Source organism: Mytilus galloprovincialis, chromosome 6 (assembly GCF_965363235.1).
Source record: "Mytilus galloprovincialis chromosome 6, xbMytGall1.hap1.1, whole genome shotgun sequence".
NCBI lineage: Eukaryota > Metazoa > Mollusca > Bivalvia > Mytilida > Mytilidae > Mytilus > Mytilus galloprovincialis.
In genome coordinates, this window is record NC_134843.1 from 113,508 (window position 1) to 128,178 (window position 14,671).

The 14,671-nt window shown below is 33.5% G+C and overlaps 1 protein-coding gene across 6 annotated transcripts in view; it reads left to right on the forward strand.

Annotated features, from left to right (window-relative positions):
* The window catches only part of LOC143078644 (MAM and LDL-receptor class A domain-containing protein 1-like), a 141,888-nt gene that overhangs the window by 70,319 nt on the left and 56,898 nt on the right, over positions 1–14,671 (forward strand). For all 6 annotated transcript variants that reach the window (XM_076253491.1, XM_076253492.1, XM_076253493.1 and 3 more), the window contains 8 exons: positions 2,003–2,112; positions 4,883–4,998; positions 8,141–8,295; positions 9,306–9,419; positions 10,585–10,676; positions 11,216–11,342; positions 13,106–13,281; positions 14,131–14,212. In XM_076253491.1, the coding sequence (XP_076109606.1) occupies positions 2,003–2,112; positions 4,883–4,998; positions 8,141–8,295; positions 9,306–9,419; positions 10,585–10,676; positions 11,216–11,342; positions 13,106–13,281; positions 14,131–14,212 (972 nt within the window). The remainder of the gene's footprint in view (positions 1–2,002; positions 2,113–4,882; positions 4,999–8,140; positions 8,296–9,305; positions 9,420–10,584; positions 10,677–11,215; positions 11,343–13,105; positions 13,282–14,130; positions 14,213–14,671) is intronic.

The following is a 14,671-nucleotide window of genomic DNA, read 5'->3' on the forward strand; positions in this document are numbered from 1 at the left end:
TAACAGATCGATCAGTTGATAATAATGTATTTTGTTTATCTGTCAGTCTATTGATTATTAATTATTAATTATGTGTTGATTATCTGAATAAAATATGTACCATTTCAATAATGTGACTTGTTGTTTTGGCGTGATTTGTTTCATTTGTGTGTTAAACCAGGTAAAAGCTAAAAATAGCTATGAATTCTCGGAAGTAGGCCACAGGTAAATTCTATTAATAGCTACGAATTCATGCAGACTATAAACTTCTAACTGTAATCGTACTTGGACTTAATTTTCTTTTTGTTATTTATGAAACCCATTTCCAATTTCAAGTAAAACAACTATGTTTAATTAATTTTGCTTTTCTATCTTATTTGTCGTGGTTCAAAATAAAAGGCTGAATATTATGTAAATTAGGAAAATGGCGTACGTGTGTACAAGTTACATAATTATATTTCACCTGGGACATGCTATTGACACACGATTCCTTGTTTTTACACGGGACTTCTATATATATTTTAATAAATTGTTGAGAAAGAGGTACATTTCATTCATATTTAATAAACATTGATGAACATCACGCACAGTTTATCATTTCTGTCGTGTCATTGTTTGTGAAGTAAATGATAAAGATCACATTTGGATAAACACATAACAAACACTTCTTGGGCAGAATATAATATCAAATTCATAAAATAAACAAGACAATAAGAAAAAATATGTTTTATTTGACTATGAAAGATCGTTTTTATTAATAAAATGAAACATTTCTGTACTGAAGTTTTCTTAAACTTCGTAATGGCGTAACTTCCGGCTTCATTTCCTGTAAAAAAAATATGAAATTATTTCAAAATATTCGATTGTACATGGTTTTCACACATTTTCCATGAATATTCCTATCCAATTAGCCGATATATTCTATTAACCGATATTCGATTATCCGATGTATTTTGACTGAAAAGTATAGGGAATGGTTCGGTGTTTTGAATTAATATTACAATAGCCGATATATTCGATTAACCGATATCCGATTAGGTGGAGTCTACTGTAGCGGACAATAGATAGTACAAATTCCGTAATCACGTAATATGAGGAAACTGCAAAAGACAAATTGTCAAAATCAATGTATTTATATATTATTATTGTATAACTAATCATAATTAATAGCTAATATTTTTACTGTATAATCTCCCTGGTTAAACAGTAACTAATTTACAGGGATACTAGACTGAATGCTGTGAGTCGAGTAAGTTGTAAACAGCAGAGAAATGTGCAATAAAGGATTTATTTTATTAAAAAAAAAAAAAAAAGAATTTTTTTATTATGATATGATGAATGTTTTCTTAATGTGACTGGGCGTCTTTATTAAAATCAATAGAATTTTTAATAATTTGAGTTATCTCCCCTTATTTGGCAAAGTTCAAAAAAAGTTAACAAAACACAAAAATAGTGTGGGTTTTTTACCAGCCCTGGCCATAAATATGATAATTTCATAATTTTCTATATTTACATCAAAAAGTCTTACACATCAATTACAAACTACTCTAAAAATTTGCACATTTTATTTAAGATTTAGATTACAAGTTTTCATCTTTCTCAAAATCAAAGATAGAGGAAGAAACCCTTAATAGGATTTTCATTGATAAGACCAACTAATCTGCATAATTGATTTATGCAGCAATTTATGGTTATACAGACACTTATCATGAAAAATATTTTTAAAATTCCTGAAATGGTCAAAATTAATAAAATGGAAAAAAAATCCTCCAGGAAAGTCATAAGAAGATTTAGAAATATTTTGATGGACATTAATATTTCACAGTCCAATATTGTCATGTTCAAGGTTTTACAGTGAAATAATGTTTTGGACAGTAGAAGAAAGTATGTTAAACATAAGATAACTGGGAAGGGTTGAGGGGTAAAATAGGTTGATATGTTGTGTTAGTTTTAAAAAGATATAAACATATGAATTCTTAACCTCAGAGTAGTACTGCTTGAATGAATTATAAATTCTTTTTAGAAACTTGTGGTGGTGTTATCAACCTTGCTGCAGGAGAGGAAAGGTTGATCCAATCCCCAAACTATCCATCTAACTACCCAACAGGACTAGAATGTACCTGGTTAATAAAGGTAAGTTGTCTGCTGAAATAACCAATCTTTCCATCTAACTCCTGTGGATTCATTTATTTTCGTGGGTATCAATTTTTAGTAGATTGCTGAAAACTTGCCTATTCATGGGTATTTGATTTCATGGGTTTACCAATCTCTGTATGCAAATTAAACTAAGTCTTTTGAAAGTATTTTATTTGTTGAACATTTGAATTCGTTGTTCACCTGTGTCCCCTCGAAACCCATGAAAATTGGTATCCAACGAAAAATAATGAATCCACAGTACCCAACAGGACTAGAATGTACCTGGTTAATTAAGGTAAGAATTGTTGTCTTATGAAAAAACCAAACTTTTCTACCAACAATCCTACTAAACTAATATTTATAGAATAACTAAAAAAAGAATTCAAATAGAGAACAATATTCAACGGGTGACTGAACAACACATTAATTCAAGAACGCATGTAGCTCATGTCAGTTAATTATCATTCTTTGTTCGGTCAGGAGTTGAACATTTTTCAGTATTTGAATTCTTTGATTAGTTATTCTTTTTATTGCATTGTCGAATGGCTTTTTGGGATATGACTGCTTTCAAGCAATCTGTAGACTTTTACCATTGACTCGGGGCCATGCCCTCACGTCAACCGTTTCATTCTGAACATTAAGGAACATCTCAGATTCTTAAGATTGTCTTGCTTTAAAAAGTGAAAACAAACAAAAGGATTGAATTTGAACAACTGTCCTATATAATGTTCTTCTCATAATCTTCATGTTTCGATATTTCCCTCGACTAATGTGCATGTTTTTAACAACACGGAAAAATCAGAATTAAGCAGTATTTATATTTAGTGTTTTTATACGCCGTCTTTTAGACGGGACGTATTATGGTATACCGTTGTCCGTCCGTCCGTCGTCCACACTTCGGACAATAACTCAAAAACACTTTCACCAATTTCCATGAAACTTAAGTGAATTGTTTATATCTATTGACGTAAGCTCCCTTTCGTTTTTTTTTAATTTCAGATTTTAAGTTTTGGATTTATGGGGCTTTATTCATAAAAAAGGGGGGATTTTCAACACTTCGGACAATAACTCAAAAAGGCTTTCACCAATGTCCATGAAACTTTGGTGAATTGTTTATGTCTATTGATGTAAGCTCCCTTTCGTTTTTTTTTAATTTCAGATTTTAAGTTTTGGATTTATGGGGCTTTATTCATAAAAAAGGGGGGATTTTCAACACTTCGGACAATAACTCAAAAAGGCTTTCACCAATGTCCATGAAACTTTGGTGAATTGTTTATATCTATTGATGTAAGCTCCCTTTCAATTTTTATAAATTTCAAATTTTATGTTTTGGATTTATGGGGCTTTTTTCATAAAAAAAGGGGGATTTTTAACACTTCGGACAATAACTCAAAAAGGCTTTCACCAATGTCCATGAAACTTTGGTGAATTGTTTATATCTATTGATGTAACAAATAATACTTAATAAAATCTGATGAAAACATAAAATTTGTAAAATCTTTAGTTCAATTTAAAACATTAAATTTCTTGTAAAAAATAGGTTCCATGAATGTCATACGTTTGTCCTATTATTGAATGGTTGCAAGGATGAAAGCACATTAGCAGTCCCTGAGATACTAACTGTTCCCTGAGGCATATATCATTTTATGATAACATTTTTACTATCTAAGCTATGGATAAAAATCAGATACTGTTTTTGCATAAAGGATGTTTTACTCTTGTTAAAATTGGTTGCAATTGAAATCACAAATGATACCTTAGCATTGCAGCTTTTTTATAGAATTCGGTTTCGGTGGAAGGGTTGAGCGCAATAAAAAATGTTATAAAACATAACTAGTCTACAATAGCACATAATAAGTGAACAAGTGACAACATGAAAATCCTAACATGTAACTAAATATTCCTAGCATTGCAGCTTTTTTATAGAGTTCGGTTTCGGTGGAAGGGTTGAGCACAATAAAAAATGTTATAAAACATAACTAGTCTACAGTAGCACATAATAAGTGAGCAAGTGACAACATGGAAATCCTAACATGTGACTAAATATTCCTTAAATGTTAAAGGGTGTCATTTTATGAAAAAAATAAGGAAATCAAGTCTAGAATTAGTAAAACCCATAATCATATATCACTTTCCTTATATTGCATTGAAGACTTCTATGTTATATGCCAATGTTAATGATATTTGTTTTTTATGCTAAATATTGAAAAGCTGAACTAGTTTTAATCATCAGTGTCTTCTTCACTGTAATCACTGTCCTCATCATCAGAAAAATCCTCATTTTCATTCTCAGAAGAGGCCTCCTCATCATCAATGAAATCCTCATCCTCATCATCAATGAAATCCTCATCTCCATCATCAATGAAATCTTTATCTTCATCATCAATGAAATCCTTATTTTCATCACCTACTTTCTCATTTAGATCATAACTTTCAGTAGAGTCACTTTCACCATCTTTACTTTCCCTGTTATCTTCTTGCTGCTCCTCATTGTCATTGTAGTCTTTTTTGCCATTTTTATACGCCCGTCGTCTTTCAAACAACGGGTGTATCATGCGCTAAAGCGCAGCCCTTTATTATAAATATAGAAACATGTCAGAGGGAATTTCCCAGTTTTGATAAAATGCGAGAGTTCTCTGAATTCCGATAAATCTATCTCTGTAATATAAGAACTGAAGTGGAGTTTTTCTCATGTCAGAAAGAATATCAGACAAGCTGTGAATATGGCTGGATCGTAACATCAACAGTGCTTTGATTTATATTTCAGGGACCAGCTAATAGTTTAGTAAGAGCCTCCGTACAGTATATGGATCTAACTTCTGGTAGCGCATGCAGTCATTGGTTGGAGTATAGATATAACTTATTGGGACAGAAAGGTCCAAAGTGAGTATTATTGGTTGGATTAAGATTGTTATCAAGTGCACCTGCAAGAGTGGGGTTGGAACAGTAGTAGAACAACTTATACAACTCGACCACCTCAGCCCCTTATTGGAACAAAGTGAGTTTTGTTGGTTGGAATAATAATTCATTGCAACAGAAAAGCAAAAAATGTAAAAATCATAAATATCGATGAAGGATATCTTTTTAGGGTCCGTCTGTCGTCGTCGTCCTTCATTATCATTAACTTTTACAAAAATCTTCTCCTCTGAAATTACAGGGCCAAATTTAACCAAACTTGGCCATAATCATCATTGGGGTATCTAGTCTAAAACCAAGCCAACCAACCAAGATGGCCTCCATGTCTAAAAATAGAACATAGGGTAAAATGTAGATTTTGGCTTATAACTCTGAAACCAAAGCATTAATCTGATCTATCTGCCCTGAAATTTTCAGATGAATCGGACAACCGGTTGTTGGGTTGCTGCCCCTGAATTGGTAATTTTAAGGAAATTTTGCCGTTTTTTGTCATTATCTTGAATATCATAGATAGAGATAAACTGTAAACAGCGATAATTTTCTGCATAGGAAGATCTACAAATATGTAACCATTACCAAAATGGTCAGTTGACCTCTTAAGGAGTTATTGCCCTTCATAATCATTTTTTACCATTTTTTTGTAAATTTTTGTAATCTTTTACAAAAATCTCCTCCGAAACTTCTGGGCCAAATTTAACCACATTCGGCCACAATCATCATTGGGGTATCTAGTTTGAAAAATGTGTGACACAGCCAACTAACCAAGATGGAGGCCATGGCTAAAAATAGAACATAGGCTAAAATGTAGATTTGGCTTATAACTCTGAAACCAAAGCTTTTAGTGCAAGTCTGACAGGGGTTAAATTGTTTATCAAGTCAAGACCTATCTGCCTTGAAATTTTCAGACAGATGGGACAACCTTGTGTTGGGTTGCTGCCCCGAAATTAGTAATTTTAAGGAAATTTTGCAGTTTTCGGTTATTATCTTGAATATTATTATAGATGGAGATAAACTGTAAACGGCAATAATGTTCAGCAAAGTTAGATCTACAAATAAGTCTGCACGACCAAAATTGTCAAATGACTCTTTAAGGAGTTATTGCCCTTTATAGTCAATTTTTAACAATTTTCATAAATTTTTTGTAAATTTTCGTAAATTTTTATGCCCCACCTACAATAGTAGAGGGTCATTATGTTTTCTGGTCTGTGCGTCCATTCGTTCGTCCGTCCATTTGTTCGTCCATCCTTTCGTTCATCCATCTGTTCGTTCGTCCGTCTGTTCCGCTTCAGGTTAAAGTTTTTGGTCAAGGTAGTTTTTGTCGAGCCTGCAACTTTTGTTGCAGAAAGCTCGACATAGGTATAGTGATCCGGCGGCGGCTACGGCGGCGGCGGCTACGGCGGCGGCATTAGCTAACTTCTTAAAAGCTTTATATTTTAGAAGGTGGAAGACCTGGATGCTTCATACTTTGTATATAGATGCCTCATGTTTCGAAGTTTCCATCAGTCACATGTCCAATGTCCTTGACCTCATTTTCATGGTTCAGTGACCACTTGAAAAAAAAGTTCAAATTTTTTGTAATGTTGAATTCTCTCTTATTATAAGTAATAGGATAACTATATTTGATATGTGCGTACCTTGCAAGGTCCTCATGTCTGTCAGACAGTTTTCACTTGACCTCGACCTCATTTCATGGATTAGTGAACAAGGTTAAGTTTTGGTGGTCAAGTCCATATCTCAGATACTATAAGCAATAGGGCTAGTATATTCGGTGTATGGAAGGACTGTAAGGTGTACATGTCCAACTGGCAGGTGTCATCTGACCTTGACCTCATTTTCATGGTTCAGTGGTTATAATTAAATTTTTGTGTTTTGGTCTGTTGTTCTCATACTATATGCAATAGGTCTACTATATTTGTTGTATGGAATGATTGTAAGGTGTACATGTCTAGCGGGCAGATGTCATGTGACCTTGACCTCATTTTCATGGTTCAGTGGTCAAAGTTAAGTTTTTGAGTTTTGGTCTTTTTATCTAATGCTATATACCATAGGTCAACTATATTTGGTGTATGGAAATATTTTATGATCTTTATGTCAGTCGCGTAGGTTTTATTTGACCGTGACCTCATTTTCACGGTTCATTGCACAGTGTTAAGTTTTTGTGTTTTGGTCTATTTTTCTTAAACTATAAGTAATAGATCAACTATATATGTTGTATAGAAGCATTGTTAGCTGTACATGTCTGCCTGGCATGGTTCATCTGACCTTGACCTCATTTTCAAGGTTCATTGGTCTTTGTTTAGTTATCTTGGTTAATGTTAAGTTTATGGTACAGTTGTTATAAAGCTTAGCTTTTTACTTAGGACTATCAACATAATATCAATGATTAGTATAGAAGGCGAGACATTTCAGCGTGTGCACTCTTGTTGATGAAGTTGAAGTCCAATCGACTTCAAACTTAGTACACATGTTCCCTATGATATGATCTTTCTAATTTTAATGCCAAATTAGAGTTTTTACCCCAATGTCACGGTCCACTGAACATAGAAAATGATAGTGCGAGTGGGGCATTCGTGTACTGGGGACACATTCTTACAAAATATTTTCCACTGTAACTACAGGGCCAAGTTCATTATAGATAGAGATAATTGTAGCAACAAGGATGTTCAGTAAAGTAAGATCTACAAACACTTCACCATCACCTAAACACAATTTTGTCATGAATTTATCTGTGTCCATTGTTCAATATGCACATAGACCAAGGTGAGCCACACAGGCACTTGAGAGCCTCTAGTTAAAATCTACAAAAATTTACCAAATTTATGAAAATTGTTTGCAAAATATTTTTCTCTGTAACTAATGGTCCAAGTTCATTATGGATGGAGGTAATTGTAAGTAGCAAGAATATTCAGTAAAGTAAGATCTACAAACACATCACCATCACCAAAACACAATTTTGTCATGAATCCATCTGTGTACTTTGTTTAATATGCACATAGACCAAGGTGAGCGACACAGGCTCTTAAGAGCATCTAGTTTAAAAAAAAAACACTATTTATTTGGACAGTTAAACCACATCTTCCTCCTTTTAACATATATTTTTATAATGCAGGGTATGTGGAACAAACTTTGTGGCCGACGTTGAAAAATGGGATAGTTCACCAGATGAGCTAAGCAATGCAATGATAATTAGATTTGACAGTAACACATACTCATCAGCGTCAGTTTCCAAAGGATTCTCCATTAAAGTGTCAACAATAGGAGCAGGTAGGTTTTTTCTTTTGAAAAAATGTCAAATTTGATATCTTTCTGAGACAGGTAGTTGATGATTTGTTCTCTGTTGAATAATTACAGCTATATATACAACCATAACTATAACACATTTGATTGAAAAGTAATGAAAATTGGCTAATAGTTGTAAATTCAGTAACAATTGTGATGTTTTTAGTATTGCAAAAAATGCAGGTGTTATAAATGCAATGATTTAAACTGGCATTTAAAAAGAAATTATATGAATTAAACAGGATTTTTATCAAAATCACAAAAATGTTGATAAAAAAATCTCCAGTTGTGAGACCCAAACTTCTGCTGAAAATGTTAGAATCTCCAGTTGTCACTTAACAACTCTGTCAAATGTATGAATACCATCTCCAGTTGTCCCTTAACAACTCCGTCAAATGTATGAATACCATCTCCAGTTGTCACTTAACGACTCCGTCAAATGTATGAATACCATCTCCAGTTGTCCCTTAACAACTCCGTCAAATGTATGAATACCATCCCCAGTTGTCCCTTAACAACTCTGTCAAATGTATGAATACCATCTCCAGTTGTCGCATAACAAATCTGTTAAATGTATGAATACCATCTCCAGTTGTCCCTTAACAACTCTGTCAAATGTATGAATACCATCTCCAGTTGTCCCTTAACGACTCTGTCAAATGTATGAATACCATCTCCAGTTGTCCCTTAACAACTCCCTTAAATGTATGATTACCATCTCCAGTTGTCTCTAAACAACTCTGTCAAGTATGAAGTTGAAATAAGAATTAAATTGAAATTTTTAATAATTTTAGCTTAAACTTCATAATTGTATTGCATGAAATGTTTAAAATGGTCACAAATCTCCCTTAATCCATTTGCCAAAAAAATAAGCAACAGCTTAAAAAGGAGTTATTTATCTTTCTCAGGCGTTGTGCACCCCTTAATACTAGGAAAAAGAGTTGGTTAAACTATTTATATCAGCATTGCAGTAGTTAACTGGTATTATTTTTCAGGTTGTCTCAATAACCCTTGTGTATTTGGAACATGCAGCAGCCCTTTGAATTCAGGTACCTACACATGTGCATGTAACCCAGGTGTAACAGGGACAAACTGTGATCAATTAACTCGTGAGTATTATGTTTGTTTAGTTTAAACACTATTTTTATGCCCCACCTACGATAGTAGAGGGGCATTATGTTTTCTGGTCTGTGCGTCCGTTCGTCCGTCTGTCCGTTCGTTCGTCCGTCTGTTCGTTCGTCTGTCTGTCCCGCTTCAGGTTAAAGTTTTTGGTCAAGGTAGTTTTTGATGAAGTTGAAGTCCAATCAACTTGAAACTCAGTACACATGTTCCTTATGATATGATCTTTCTAATTTTAAAGCCAAATTAAACTTTTGACCCCAATTTCATGGTCCACTGAACATAGAAAATGAAAGTGCATGTTTCTAGTTAAAGTTTTTGGTCAAGGTAGTTTTTGATGAAGTTGAAGTCCAATCAACTTGAAACTTAGTACACATGTTCCCTATGATATTATCTTTCTAATTTTAATGCCTAATTATATTTTTTATCCAATTTCACGGTCCATTGAACATGGAAAATGATAGTGCGAGTGGGGCATCCGTGTACTTTGGACACATTCTTGTATTCAAATAAATTGAATAGATTAAGCAGCAGCTGCCCTTTTTAAGCCCTCTCCATTTTTTAATTTAGTATTGTGTTACTGGTACTGTTGTTAACTGTTTTTAGGTCACCTTGGTGAAAGGCCAAGTCAGCTACTTTAATATCTTGTCACCTGTTGCTACTGGATGAAATTTGATTTAATTTTTAAAGTGTTTCCAATGACCCCGCTTGCCAACCAAGATGGCTAAAAATAGTACCTAGTCCTGGGGTAAAATGCAAGTTTTGCATAAAAAAAATGTTGAGAATATAAATATCTAAGGTAATTTTGGCCTATTTTGAGTCTAACCTGTTTAAGATTTTTTTCACGGGAGTTATTGCCCTTTTGTCTAAGCTGTCTAACGAATTCTTACAGGAGTTATTGCCCTTCTTGACATAGTTTCTATTTCCTAAGATGATTTCCTATTATAGCAAATTATAAAAGATAAGCAGGCCTTTGAGCCTTTGTACCTTTGTGCTTGAAAACAATGTTAAGAAATTTTGCTCGTTCGCTGCTCTCACTCGCCAAAAAGGTTCACATTTTGGCTCATGTCTGATATTTTATGATATATATATGTGTAGAAAACCTGATAATACTTATTTGAATAATAACTATGACTTTTTTAAATAATTTTTCAGCATCCTATCAACTTATTTGTACATTTGAGTTTGGAGAAAAATGTCCTTTTGAGAATGAAGGAAGTAATGCAATAAATTGGGACACTAACAGTGTAAGTTAACAATTATATGCATTTTTATAAATAATAGATTTAGGTCCTTTTTGGTCATATAGATCTTCAACTGTTTTGTGGTTCTTTACACATCCTTTGTCATTCCTCAGATGAAGGTTAATCTCAGAAAGGGATGTTTTCATTTTTGAAGGGATTGTAAGAAATTTATTATTTGAAATACAGTCATATAAAAGATTACAGATAAAATTGTAAATGGAAATGGAAATTATGTCAAAGAGACAACAAAGTTGAACCATAAAAATTAAATGTTCAACAAATACCAAATTTCCTAAAGGCTTGTATACAATCTTCGTCAAAAACCACGAAATTAAATATCAACAAATATCTAAGTTATTCACAATCCTCAAAAATTGGTACCCACGAAAATAAGTGAATGCACAGTAATTAAAAATTACATAGTTATTGCAGAGTTCACCTGAATTTTATTTTATACTGACAATTTGTTCCCTCATAATGTTGGTGCTGTCCAATCAAAATTGTTTTTTTTTTAAATTGCATTATTTTTATTATTTTATTAGCAAGGTACGCCATCAAGCAATACGGGACCAAGCAATGCTCACGGAGGGTTCCAGTACGTGTATACAGAGATGTCAGGAAAAAATCCGGGTGATAAAGCTACCATGTCTACAACTTCACAGTTACCAAGTAAGATAATAACAATAGTATAGGAGCTACTTATATATATAATTAGTTACGACAAATGATACAACTCCACAGTTACCAAGTAAGATAATAACAAGAGTATAGGAGCTACCTACATATATAATTAGTAATGACAAATGATACAACCAAAATGTTAAGTAACTACGGATAATTTCATTGTTTCTACCACGAAACAAAAATAATGTAATGTGGTAGAGTATCCAGTGATTATGATGTTGTTTGCCAATCAAAACTTTCTCATGTTCACTTTGTGTCTCATTTGACAGAGTCAAAAAGCAAGACATATGTATGCTGTTTCCGACGGCGGCTGCAACGTCAACAATGTATTAGTTTGTGATAAGGTCTAGTTTGTGGTGAGCGACAAGTTGTTGGCTCGTCAAATTTAGTGTGCAGTTGTATTAGCATTGGCATATTTCATTTCCATGGAGATTAATTGGCTCCACCCTCTTAGTCATGGTCTATTGACTATAACATTTTTGCTTAGTTTACATTTATTAGTTTGTGATTAGGTCAGATTAAGGGGAACCATCAGTAGTAGGCCAATGTTAATTGCTATTCAGTTGTATAAGCATTAGCACATCCAATTTTCATGGAGAATATTTATTATATGACATTGTAATGTGTAATCTTATACATTGTAGCTACTAGTTTCTGTATGGCATGGTAATGTGTAATCTTATACATTGTAGCTACTAGTTTCTGTATGGTGTTGTAATGTGTAATCTTATACATTGTAGCTACTAGTTTCTGTATGGTGTTGTAATGTGTAATCTTATACATTGTAGCTATTAGTTGCTGTATGGCGTTGTAATGTGTAATCTTATACATTGTAGCTACTAGTTTCTGTATGGCATGGTAATGTGTAATCTTATACATTGTAGCTACTAGTTTCTGTATGGCGTTGTAATGTGTAATCTTATACATTGTAGCTACTAGTTTCTGTATGGCGTTGTAATGTGTAATCTTATACATTGTAGCTACTAGTTTCTGTATGGTGTTGTAATGTGTAATCTTATACATTGTAGCTACTAGTTTCTGTATGGTGTTGTAATGTGTAATCTTATACATTGTAGCTACTAGTTTCTGTATGGTGTTGTAATGTGTAATCTTATACATTGTAGCTACTAGTTTCTGTATGGCGTTGTAATGTGTAATCTTATACATTGTAGCTATTAGTCGCTGTATGACATTGTAATGTGTAATCTTATACATTGTAGCTACTAGTTTCTGTATGGCGTTGTAATGTGTAATCTTATACATTGTAGCTACTAGTTTCTGTATGGCGTTGTAATGTGTAATCTTATACATTGTAGCTACTAGTTTCTGTATGGTGTTGTAATGTGTAATCTTATACATTGTAGCTACTAGTTTCTGTATGGTGTTGTAATGTGTAATCTTATACATTGTAGCTACTAGTTTCTGTATGGTGTTGTAATGTGTAATCTTATACATTGTAGCTACTAGTTTCTGTATGGTGTTGTAATGTGTAATCTTATACATTGTAGCTACTAGTTTCTGTATGGTGTTGTAATGTGTAATCTTATACATTGTAGCTACTAGTTGCTGTATGGCGTTGTAATGTGTAATCTTATACATTGTAGCTACTAGTTTCTGTATGGTGTTGTAATGTGTAATCTTATACATTGTAGCTACTAGTTTCTGTATGGCGTTGTAATGTGTAATCTTATATATTGTAGCTACTAGTTTCTGTATGGTGTTGTAATGTGTAATCTTATACATTGTAGCTACTAGTCGCTGTATGACATTTTATTATCACATGAAGGGATCTACTATGGGTACTTTAAACATATACTCTGAGGGGACAAATACAGCGAAATCTAATATATGGACACGGTCCGGTGCTCAAGGCGATGATTGGATCAAAGCAGAAATAGACATACCTGCCATTAATGGTCTTAAGGTAAGTAGTTTCTTTAATAGATGATAGAGTTGGCATCGGTGACCAAGTGGTCTAAGTAGCTCCCTCTGTTATTACTAGCCAGTCAACACTGAAGTGATTAAACTCCACTCGTACAGGTGCACTTGACTTCAATCTAGATTGACAAGGTTGTTAGTTTATCGACCCAAGGTTTGTGATTTCTCTGACTTCCTCCACCAAAAGAAACTGATTGCCACGAAACAGCAAAAAAGTGGTGCTTATAAGTGGCATCAAAACACCAAAAAATCCAATTAAAAGATGATGGATGACTGATTTATTATTGTTCAGGACGAGAACATGTTAATGTGATATTAGCCCTGCTTGTACTAGACTAACACGCCTTAATTTGAGCCTGCTAGAAGGTAACATTCAGGACGAGAACATGTTAATGTGATATTAACCCGGCTTGTACTAGACTAACACGCCTTAATTTGAGCCTGCTAAAAGGTAACAGTCTGCAGGATGACATGTCACCCCACCAGGACACATTGTTCTGACTCTTAATCAAACCAGTCTTTGCTCTTATTCCTTAATGCCATGCGCTTAGTGAAGAAGCAGCAAATACTAATTTTAAAGTCTTAGGTTTGACCTAGAATGGATGGAAGCCATGACCTCGCACGCTTTGGGAAAAAATGCTTCCACTGAGATAGTTTCTTTGATAAATATATTTGTAATACCAAAGGGATAATATATAGTCAACAAAACACATGGAATTGAAGCAACTTAAACAAAAACAAAAAAAACACCAAAATCAAGGGTGAATTCATCTTTTTGCAAGGTCTTATTCTGGTGACTTGTTTCAGATGACATTTGAAGGTGTTTTTTTTTCAGATGACAATTGAAGGTGTTCGTGGCTCTAATTGGTCAAGTGACATAGCCATTGATGATGTATCACTTATTCCAGGAACTTGTGGTAAGATTATTACACAGATTTAAAGGGGAGGTAATCAGAATTACAGGCTGTTTTTCTGTCTCCCATGTGACCTGTCGAGTGGAACATTGAAATAACACATCCATCCTTATAAGTGCTCCCACATGTGTAATTCTTGCCAGATTTTTATCAAACTTGTATAGTAGATAAATATTGGTATAAATGTCAAAGGCAAGTCAATGCTGATCAACTTTTTTTTAATAAAAAAGTTATTTTCAATTTGGAAATACATGTATTAATTTTCTGAAAATTGTATTGTAAGCACTCTGCAGACTTTTATATTTATATCAGCAATGTCAAGGACAAGTTTGCAAGTATTATAGTATAGATCAATTATTTTTGAAAAATTTACGGAAATGTTAATTATACCCCCGGCAACGAAGTTGCGAAGGGTATTATGTTTTTGACCTGTTTGTCTGTCCATCAGTCAATCAGTCTGTC